The sequence below is a fragment of the Nicotiana tabacum genome, chromosome 12 (assembly GCF_000715075.1).
Source record: "Nicotiana tabacum cultivar K326 chromosome 12, ASM71507v2, whole genome shotgun sequence".
Lineage (NCBI taxonomy): Eukaryota > Viridiplantae > Streptophyta > Magnoliopsida > Solanales > Solanaceae > Nicotiana > Nicotiana tabacum.
This window is the reverse complement of record NC_134091.1, coordinates 103,960,339-103,971,890: the sequence shown is the minus strand read 5'-3', so window position 1 is coordinate 103,971,890 and position 11,552 is coordinate 103,960,339. Positions and strand designations below refer to the sequence as shown.

Sequence of the window (11,552 nt, the reverse complement as noted above, 5' to 3'; positions counted from 1 at the left end):
TTCTAGAATCATGATTTCTATTCTCCAACAACCTACTACTTTCACCAACAACCATGTTATGAAATATTCCACGGCTACCATCGGTCTCTCCATGATTAGTCCACACAAAGTAATTCTCTATAAACTCATTCCTATAAAGATGAAGCTTAACTTCCTCTAGTTTTTTAAACTTAACACAATCACACTTGACACCAAGGCACCTAATTACTCCTTCAATTTGGTATGATGAAAGTGACATTGCATGTCTAATAAAGTCATCAACCCCTTCTACAAAATTCTCCTGCAATCCCCGCCGATTAGGATAATTCCTATTGTACATCCAATTATGATGTTCCATCTATATAAATAAAAAAATTGAGATATTTCCATAAGTATTACAACTACTTAATTTATTCTACAATTATAAATTAATTAAATTATTTTTCGTTAATTAAGATAATTAATTTTTAATAATTAGAATATTGCAAGATATTCAGAATTGTGAGAATTGATCAATCAGGCTCAAATAAGTAGCTCGGGTTTGAAAAATCATGCAAAAAGGTATAATACAAGGTCTCATTTGCTCCAGCTTCACATATGGACTTTTCCAATTGATAAAACAACCCACTATCAGTTAACATTCTCAAACACCAATGCCTAAAGATTAACGTCAACAAGTCTAAGGCAACAAAGTTGATTATCAATTGAATGTGCATAGCCAAACAAAATAAACAACAACACGTGATTAAATTATTTGGACAATTAATTTACATAACCAAACCAAAATAAGCAATTAGAAGTATGACGGATTTATCCGAACAATATTGCACTAATCATCACTGTTGCTATTTCGACATGAACCAGCTGATACAAGCCCAAATCCCTGAAACCCTCCTATCACTAAATAAGGAATTACTTGCATTGTCTAACACATAATCAACAAATCACAAACTAATCGACATTTAAAACGAATTTCATCAGAACAATCTTAATTATAACAAATCACAAACTATTCGACATTTTCATTTATACCAGAACTAATCCAACGCAGCAAATCCTAACTAGCCAGGGGTAAAGAGCTAAAACAATTGCGATTTCATATTAAACCAAAGCTGAAAATACAAATGTGAAAAAAAATACATAGCTAAAATTAAAGCAGTAAAACAGCACTAACACCAAGCAAAGGTCTGGAAATAGAAGATGAAGTTCAAGCTCACGGCAGCGAACAACAGCAACAAAGTTTCTTCAGCAAAACCAGAGAAATCGACACCACATTCCAGTGAAATTCAAACCAATGCTTCCAATTCGCTTTTGTGTTTTAGTTTAAACCCTTTTAAATTCTTTCAAATCTGGGATTTAATTTTGCACTTCAGAAAGGTGCTTTAGTTGAGAGAGCGCGAATGTGAGGAGTGGAGGCAGATCGGAGGGAGTGAAGAAAGAGAGGATGGAGGCTAGGTTTTTTAGTTGGAGGGAGGGGTCTGTTTTTTGAGAGAAAATGGGAGTAGGTAACTCGGGATACGTATTTGGGATCTGGATTTAACATTACCGACCAACGTTGGTCGGTAATTTTAGTCGGTACACTAAGTGACATGGCGTTGACTGTATTTTGACCATTAATCGATCAAATATATAGCATGTTATAGTATATGTTAGTGTATTCATTATTTGTATTTTACGAAATAAAGTGTTAACGAATTACAGTTATATTATTTAGATAGTAAATATTAATGTGATTCAAAAGTTTGACCATGTTTGACATATTAACTCGTTTACTTAATGCTAATAACTTCCTTTGTTTCTTTATTTTGTGATCCATATATATATGTCAAAGATGTTTAGTATTAATTATTCTATATTTTATTCATTCATCACTAATAATGCATGACATAGATTAATCGATATAGGTCGAGATGTTTTGTTTTTAATATTCATCGATATAGGTCAAAACGTTTTATTTTTAATATTCATCGATGCATATAAGTATGTAATAAGTCGATAAATCAATTTACAAATAGATATATTTGATGCTGATCAATTATATATACTAATTAGATTATTGCTTCTTCACAAGTCTATCCCCAAAAGAACCCGACCATGTGACTCCAGCGCTTCGTGTTCTTATATATATGTGGCTATACCTATATATATATATATATATATATATATATATATATATAAAATGACCGGTCGGGTCGTTACACACACACACACTTCATTGTACTACTTTAACTATATATAGCTTGTTATAGTATATGTTAGTGTATTCATTATTTGTATTACAAAATAAAGTGTTAACGGATTACATTTATATTATTTAGATAGTAAATATTAATGTGATTCAAAGTTTGACCATGTTTGACCTATTAACCGACCAACTTTGGTCGGTTATTTTCCAGAAAATTACATATATCGACCAAAGTTCGTCGGTAAAAAATTTCCCTGCAATAACCAACCGATTTTGGTCGGTAAACTTAACTATAAATTTTATAAAATATTTTAAATAATAATATAATTATTTAAATTTAAAAATAGGTCCACATTACCGACCAATGTTGGTCGGTAATCAAAAAGGTGCTTTGACTAAGCAAGTCTGACTACTGCGGTGAAATGTTTGACCAATTTACCGACCAATTTCGGTCGGTAAGCAATTTTAAAAAATTGTAAAATATTTTTTTTTTAGTTTCCGTCTGTGTTGGACGGTTTTTTGGTAGCTTTTGTCGAACAACCAACGTTGATCGGTATGGCTTGATTGGTTTTTCCCGGGTTTCTAGTAGTGAATTCTCATTTTTTTCATCTCACCTTTCGATTTTTTTTTTCTTAAATTGAACAGAGAAGTATCTCTTTGTGTTTATGGGTCATTGCTATTTGCATAAACATTTCTACTTCTACTTTGTGAATTATACCTCTGCTTCTTGTTTGTGCAAGCTACAATGGTTGATGTTAATGTGAGTGCTCCTAGATTTTCCTAAGGACCTGACTTTTTAACTTGAATGATTTATGAACAAAATCACAAGTGTTGATAAATTAAGGGGATTCCATATATATATTTAAGGCTCGAACCCTAGACCTCTGATAAAAAAAATATTTACTATTGTACTACAATTCCATTCCCTAAGAAGGATATCGATCCCTAGAGAGATCTGTGTTCAAGAATACTTATGTTAGTAGACCTTTAATTTGTCTCTTAACACTCCCTAAGTCCCACTAGATTTCTCTATCACTGTTTTTAGTGCTTCTTGTATTGAGCTTATAGAATATTGCAGTTGATCATCATTAATACTGTCCGAGTCTTCTTGATCTCCATGCGTTACGAACAACACATTTTTAACACGTCCACCAAGTGTTGTTATTTCAGCCTTTAATGTTCTTAGCCTTAAAGATTTCAAAGTCTTGATAAGGTCAGGCAAAAGATCAGACCTATCTTCACAGCACAATGAAGCCTTGATCACAAAGTTTCCTTCTTCGTCAGACGAATAATTATCAACTGTTAGTTCGTCCATCTCAGTTGGGACTGGATTTGTATCAGTTATTTGTGATGTTTGTCTCTTGAGCTCCTTCACATGTTGTATTACCTCAGCTAGCAATGATGCTTTATCCGTCTGGAATAACAAAAAAAATAAAAGATGTCTCCAATGAAATCTATGAACATGGTACACACACATATATATATGTCAAAGAAATTATTAAATAAATATGTCATATGTTAAAACCACTTTATGTGACGTGATTCGGAATACCATTGTCAGGCTATCTAGTTTTCAATTTGAATTTGGGCATAGAATCTTCTGATTTTCGAAATAAATAGAAAGATAGTACTATAAGTCACAATAATTAATAATTCAATATATTTAAAAACGAATACGAAAAAAATTATTTGAGCCTCCAAATAGTAATTGCATCACGTTAAGTTGAATGAAGAGTAAAAATACATGTGATCTCCCTAATATTTTGAACTTTTAGTTGAGCTGGTTAAATAATTCTAACATTCATCATGCATGATTTTTATAAAATAAAAAAACCGAAAACATGAGATTTGTCATAAATGGTAGTTTTGGTAGAGTGATAATTGAAGATTAATTGGTAAATTGGTTTCTTGGAAGTCTAGTTTGAAGTTTTCAAGAACTTCTCCAACACTAATAAAATAACAGCATTCAAGTAAAAGACAGATTTTGGTTTAGTCAAACTAAATATAGAGAATTTTTTCAAAGAGCAGACAAACTACAGATAGTTACCCAAATTAACATGAATAACTAAACTAAACCAAAAGGTTTTACAATTTGGATAGAATCGATTGCTTGTGGACTTGTGGCCTAGAAATACAAATTTAATTGCTTAATATATTAATAAGTACAATTATTAGGTTAAATACCTATCCAGATTAGTATCTTGGAGGATCTAAAACTTTAAATTAAAAACAAAAAGAAAATTTATTTATAAATAAATGAGCAAACAATACTCCCTCCATTTCCATTTGGATGAGATAGTTTGACTCGGCACAGAGTTAAGAAGAAAAAAAAAATTAAAACTTGTGGTCAGAAAAGCTTAAGGGGTAAAAGCTTTGTGGGATCATGACATTTGTGTGGTTATAAAAGCTTCTCATCAAGGGTAAAATGAAGAGTTTAAAGTTGAATTATTTCCAATTGTAGAAAAGTGTCATTATTTTTTAAACGGACAAATAAAGTAAGTGTGTCATCTAAAATGAAATAGAGGGAGTATTAACTAAGCAAATAAGTGTTGCGGAAGATCGTGGGTTAACTAGCATACAATCACACACAAAGCAAATAGAGAAGAAAAATCAACACAAGGATTTAATGAGGTTCGGCTGAGCCTAATCCTCGGGGCAGAAGCAGAGAGAGTTTTTCACTATGAATGAGGAAAAAAAACACAATACAATCTATAGAATCCCCAATTACAACTCATATATATAGATCCCAAATAGTCTAACCCTATAAGAGAAAGGTTTCTCAGTTTGACAAGGACTATATGTTTTCCTTTCCCAAATCTATTAGGACAATGAGTTTTCCTAAACCTATAGGGATTATGAGTTTCCTAAAAATATAATAAAACAATTCAAGCCACAAAATAACAAATCTTCCCCTTGGCTTGAATTCTTTTCATTAACAGGAACAACGTCTCTCTAGCTTGCCCTCAGCCCTTGCGAGGGCTCTACCCATTGCCGCACACATCAATCAAATCTAGGCAACGCCTAAACTTGTTAAGAGACTCAATATCTTCAGCCATAGCACTAATCCGTCGATTTGGTTCTGTTCCCGAAATAGCTTTGGATAGCTATAACACTCAAACGCATCAACGGTTCCTACAACTGCCAAAGCAAATCCCACATGATTCGTATATCTAAGAAGATTCTCATCAACTACGTTTGCAAACCTTTGCGGTCGGTTGATCACTCTCTTCTCTCTGCCTGTTGCAATGCTATATGATTGTTGCGCAGGTGCATCAACATTATCATATCGATCAATGTTTTGCACCTCTTCCACTTCCTCTCCTTTAGAACTACTGGGCTGAGCTAGTGGAGATTCAATTTCTAGCTCTATGCGGTCACTGACACCATAATCTATTTCTACTATTGCCTTCTCCCTCTGACTATCTAGTGAGGCAGATTCATTGAATGTTACATCCCTAATGATAATTAGCCCCGGAGTCTTTTGATCTGTGCACCACAACCTATAACCTTTCACTCCAGTTGTATACCCTAGAACTATACACTTCTTTTCCCTCGGCTCAATTTTTCCATCCCTCACATGAGCATAAGCAGGACAACTAAATTTTTTTAAATTTGAATAATCAGCAGGCGAACCAGACCATATCTGCAAAGAAGTTTTGAACTCAATAGCTGTGGATAGAAATCTATTGACCAAATAACAAGATGTATTGATTGCTTCAGCCCAAAAATCCTTGCTAACACATGAGCGTGAAAGCATGCTTCGTGCCCTATCACAAAGCATTCTGTTCATACATTCTGCAATACCATTTTGTTGTGGTGTTCCAACACAAGTGCAGTGTCTCACTATGCCCTCTCTGTTGCAGAAATTATCGAACTCAGAATTGTAAAATTTCCAACCCATTGTCAGTTCGAAGACGCTTAACTTTTCTTTCCGTCTACCTCTCAACTATCGTCTTCCATTTAACAAATGTTGGAAATGCCTCATCTTTTGTTTTCAGTAAATACACCCACACCATCCTTGAGTAATATCAATCAAAGTCATAAAATACCTGAAAACACTCTTAGATGGAACTCTGTTTGGACCCCACAAGTCTGAATGTATATAATCTAACTTGTCTCTTGTCTTGTGCTCGACCTTCTTGCTGAATATTACCCTTGTCTGTTTACCAAACACAATGCTCACAAAAATTCAAAACTTGATTTTTGTACCTATTCAGCAAATTCTACTTACTCAACAAAGACGATCCCTTATCACTCATATGACCAAGCCACAAGTGCCATAACTGAGACTGATTCAGATCACTTTTGTCAGAAGCTACAACACTTTCCCCTTCAACTATATTGTCCTGGAGATGATATAATTTAGAATGCAGTTTACCCTTCGTGAGTACCATAGAGCTTTTACATGTTTTAAGTATTCCATTCTCGGGGTAAAATTTATACCCTTCATCATCCAAAATTGAAAGAGAAATCAAACCTCTCTTTATCCGAGGAACATGCCAACACTCAATATTTCTGATAATTCCATCGAACATTCTCAATTTGATGTTACCTACCCCCTCTACTGGTAATGGATTATCATCTCCCATGTAGACGGTCCCACTCATTTTCTTGTAAGTTGCAAACTAATTCTTGTGTAGACACATGTGGAAAGTAACACCAGAATCAAGAACCCAAGAATTCTACCTATGACTAGAACTCACAGCACAAACTTCCCCTACATAGTCACTATCATCCGAATTATTGCCAGTGTCAACCATATTCGCCGAATTATCTATTTTCTGCTTCCCTCTTTTCTACTTCAGCTTAGGACAACCTCTCTTGTAGTGACCTTGCTCCCCGCACTCATCACAGTTTTGCTTCCTTGCTCTAGACTTTGATCTGGCTGTTGACTTTTTCTTATTAAAGTCCTTTTGTTGTGTTCTTCCTCTAATCACAAGACTTTCGCCCTCAATTCTGCTGTCTGAAAAGCTCTTTTTCAACTCTTTAAATTTTAGTGCATTACTAACATCTTCTAGTGAAATATTATCTTTCCCATATAGCAACGTATCGGTAAAAGTATCATAAGACGGTGGTAAAGAACATAACACAATCAAGGCTTGATCCTCACTCTCAATTTGATATCCACGTTCTTCAGATGCATTATAATTGAATTAAACTCATCAAGGTAAGTTTTAACAGGATTAACTTCGTTCATACAAAGATTATATAACCTTTTTTTCAAGTAGAAGCGGTTTGTTAGCGATTTCTTAGAATACAGATCTACCAACTTCTTCCATGTTGTTGCTTCAGAAGTTTCTTCAGCAATTTCCCGAAACGCTATCTGTAACGCTCATGAAAATCGTACTCAAAGCCTACTCCTTCAGGTGTGCCTTCTTTGTCTCTGTCAACTTAGGAAAATCCTCATCAATTATCTTCCATAACCCTTGTAACACCAGGGATGATTTCATCCTAATCTTCCATAGACTGAAAGTAGAACCTTCGTCAAATTTCTCTACTTGGTAACTTTGTTGAAGATGATGAACACATCTTAACCCTAGATTATATGTAGAAACCCGAACTTTGCTCTGATGCCAATTATTGCGGAAGATCGTGGGCTAACTAGCACACAATCACACACAAAGCAAATAGAGAAGAAAAAATCAACACAAAGATTTAACGAGGTTCGGCTAAGCCTAATTCTCGTGGCAGAAGCAGAGAAAGAGTTTTTCACTATGAATGGAAAAAAAAAGTACAATACAATCTATAGAATCCTCAATTACAACCCCTATATATAGATCCCAAATAGTCTCAAACCTATAAGAGAAAGGTTTCCCAATTTGACAAGGGCTATAGGTTTTTCTTTCCCGAATCTATTAGGACAACGAATTTTCCTAAACCTATAGGGATTAAGGGTTTTCTAAGAATATAAGGAAATAATTCAAGCCACAAAATAACAATAAGTTTGTAGGGATGAGAATGAAATAACATGCAACATTAATTTGGCTTAACTTACTTTTGTAGTGCTGGGAAGAAGGCTTCGGAGTTTAGCAAGATGATTATTAATTCTTTCTCTACGTCTCCTTTCAGCTTCACTGTGGCTTTTTGAGGCAGCAAGAGCTTTGACATCCATTATTTCTTGAGCACTCACTTTCTGCAGCTCATCTTGGAGACCAAAAGGAGATGATCTTCTGTTGAATAAACCTCCATAAGGTGATGGTACTGGTGGAAAAAGATTAAATGGATCGTGGTAATGAACTTGGTTGCTCGGAAAGTGAAGAGTATTGAAGCTTTGAGGGACAGTCCATGGGAGAAGTGGAGACATTTCTGGGAACATAAATCCTTCTGATATATTTCCAGCTTCATCCATATATGTATCTATGATTGTTGATCAAGTAGTTTTTCTTGGAAACCCTGATTAAGAATATGTAAAGGTTTTAGGACAATTTTCTTCATCTTATCACACATGAATAACATAGAATATACTTTATATATATATATATATATATATATATATATATAGTATTTAATTTATTTTATACTAACAGTTACAGTACTATTAGCCAACATAGATGAGAAGAGCTTAATTAACAAAAGTTTCCGAATGATAACTACGTGCAATCATATCCAGAAACGATGAAACTAATAACATGAAAAATAAAATATGTTACCTGCTATAAGTGTAAAAAATCTTTGTATTGTTATATATATAAAAGTTAAATCATTGATCCTGTATATATACCTTTATGAGTTGAAGTGTATGTTTTCATCTACCGCTACAAAACAAGTTTGAAGTTGAAGAACTTTAGGCTTGTTCGACAATCCTCTCTCTTCTTTTTACACAAAGTCGAAAAGTAAGAATAATAAAGAGAAGGCCGGGGATCAAAAACTTGGATTCTACTTCCTTTGTGGTAAAAAGGGGAGTGTAAGAGTTCAAGGAAAGAGAAAAAGACAGACCTTTGCTTTGATGTGTGATATCTAAGGGTTTTGATAATTTGTTGGCCTTGTGTGCCTTCCACTTGTTCTTCTCTTTCTAATTTGGTTGTTGGTGAAATGTTGGATAGCAATGGAATGACCTTATTTATCCACTTATCCTGGCATCGACTAATTAAGCCCTTTTCTCTAACTTTTCAATATCTTTGTGCTTTAATTTGTTGGCACTCCCTCCGTTTCAATTTAGATGAGGTAGTTTGACTCGGCACGAAATTTAAGAAAAAGAAAAAGATTTTTAAAACTTGTGGTCTTAAAAGCTTAAGGGTTAAAAGTTTTGTGGGGTCATGACATTTGTGTGGTTATATAAGCTTCTCAATAAAGAGTTTAAAGCTGAATTATTTCCAAATTTAAAAATGTGTCATTTATTTTAGAACAGATTAAAAAAAGTAACTCATCTAATTTGAAACGAAATTAAATTATTTTCAAATTTAAAAATATGTCATTTATTTTGAAACATATTAAAAAAAAAAAAACTTATCTAATTTGAAATGAACATGATATGTTTTTTGTTCCTATGCTTTTTTCGTTTATGGGCCCTCTTTAGCATAGTCTGCTCTTTTTTATACCTGCACACCATTCCCCACCTTCATCTATATTCCTTATCGTAAATTGTGAGTAAAAGTACTAATAGTGGATTAGAAAAAAATAATACTGGTAGTTTCTTACTTTCCTCTTTACGACTTTGTTTTCAACTATCCATATACAGTATGTAGTTATTAGAGGCATGTTACACTACCAGTATGTAGTTATGAAACACATGAAATAGCAATTTAGTTTTGTTGCTCTAATTATTTACTAATAATTTGTCAGAAACTACTACGTAATATTTGAAATCAAACATATAATTACATTTAGTGAGTGTTGCTGGGGCAAAAAGAGAGAGAAAGGGAGGAGGAAGCACAAAAACAAGGAAATGATTTCCTATATCCATTTATATTTGGAAAAAAGTAACTCTACAATATATTTATTTACAGATTTTTGGAGTTATTTTTTGCTAATCTTCTATTAAAAAAAATCAAAACTTAATACAAACATAACAAATTGTCGACCGACCAAAGACGATTAATAATAAAAAGCAGAATAATCGATTTAGATTGACAGAAAATGCGGTCTTCTTTTTCTTCTCGTGTCTATTGATCCACCACACTAATTGATAAAGTGGGAGTAATTTTTCTGTTGTTGGCTTTTGGCTTTGGTTAATTTCGCCTCGATCACGTTCTACCATATTATTACTCTCTTTCTCCATTGGCTAGCTTTTTTCCACGCCAAATAACCTTTATACTTGCTCCAAGATCTATTGTAATCATTGTGTCTTAGAACACCACTCCTTCTCCACTACAAAATCCCAGTCCCTAGTGGGAGTGGGGAGGGACACTGTTAATCCCTACATTAAGGTTGTCTTTACAATGTAAATATATATTTTTTGATTTCACATCGTACTTGTAATGAGATCCGACTAAATTTGAATATCGTTTTGCTGAAAAAATCTATATTGGAGATAAAACGTTCTCTAACATAGACGGTTCCATACCTATGACTCAAATCCGAAATCTTTGGTTAACAATAAAGGAATACTTATCGTTTCACCAAATATATTATATAATTTTCAGTTACACGCATTCATGACATTTGTTCTGTTATCCTTTGAAATTAAACTCTCTTATTTCGATGATCGTATAACCCTTGTTTATGCTAAAACTTATTCTATTGATGTGTAATCAAGATCGTAATACAAATGATCAGTTAAATTTATTGTTTATATTTTTTAATTTGTATGCACAGGTGGGTAGCTATAATTCTTCTATTACTATTTATGCTGAAAATTATACAAGGATTATTTTGCTTTATACATATCAAACAAAACGGCCCCTGGTATAGAACTCAAGCGCAATTGTAAGAGTCATGTCAATAGCTTTATGCTTAAAGCACCAGAAGAACTTATTTCTTAGGGGGAATAAACGTCACGATAGCATGTGACTGAGGTCATCATAAACCCCACAAACAAAGGGATCTTCATATATATTGGATTTATGCTAGCTAGTGGGTTGCTGCTAGATTTGATTATGTTTTTGAATTTTAGAGCACTATATAGTTAAAACAAAATAAATAAAAAGAGAAAGGATCCTAAAAAGGTTAAAGCAATGTTAGGACAAATAGCCATGCGTGAGAGCACACCATATGACTCCAATCCAATATATGACTCCAATCCAATATATAACTGGCTGGAACTCCAATATTATATATGTCAAAAACAAAAATGGCAATTCAATGCACTAATTAGCTCATGCTATGCACGGAGTTTAGCAAAGAGGTAGGTCATGACTAAGTTTATTGTAGGCAAACTTGCCTTATATTTCTGTAATTTCTATGACTTAAATGTACAATAGCATAATTCTTATATATTATATATATAAAA

General features: G+C 33.4%; 1 protein-coding gene across 2 annotated transcripts; it reads right to left on the bottom strand.

The window, feature by feature from the left end:
• Positions 1 to 2,996: 2,996 nt before the first annotated feature.
• LOC107800792 (transcription factor AIG1-like) lies at positions 2,997 to 9,226 on the bottom strand. 2 transcript variants are annotated; one of them, XM_016624025.2, is made up of 3 exons: positions 9,101 to 9,226; positions 8,160 to 8,557; positions 2,997 to 3,578 (listed from the first exon to the last, which is right to left on the bottom strand). In XM_016624025.2, the coding sequence occupies exons 2-3, from the start codon at positions 8,511 to 8,513 to the stop codon at positions 3,174 to 3,176; spliced, it is 759 nt and encodes a 252-aa protein (XP_016479511.2). In that variant the 5' UTR covers positions 8,514 to 8,557; positions 9,101 to 9,226; the 3' UTR covers positions 2,997 to 3,173. The 2 variants fall into 2 exon arrangements, with proteins under 2 accessions (XP_016479511.2, XP_075082863.1); XM_075226762.1 differs by lacking the exon at positions 9,101 to 9,226 and adding an exon at positions 8,886 to 9,094.
• Between the last annotated feature and the right edge of the window lie 2,326 nt (positions 9,227 to 11,552).

Excerpts from the sequence above, each read along its gene's own strand:
- LOC107800792 (XM_016624025.2), bottom strand. The coding sequence starts at position 8,513 with ATGGATGAAGCTGGAAATATATCAGAAGGATTTATGTTCCCAGAAATG. Across the intron at positions 3,579-8,159 it reads TTCTTCCCAGCACTACAAAA|ACGGATAAAGCATCATTGCT; the intron begins GTAAGTTAAGCC and ends TTGTTATTCCAG.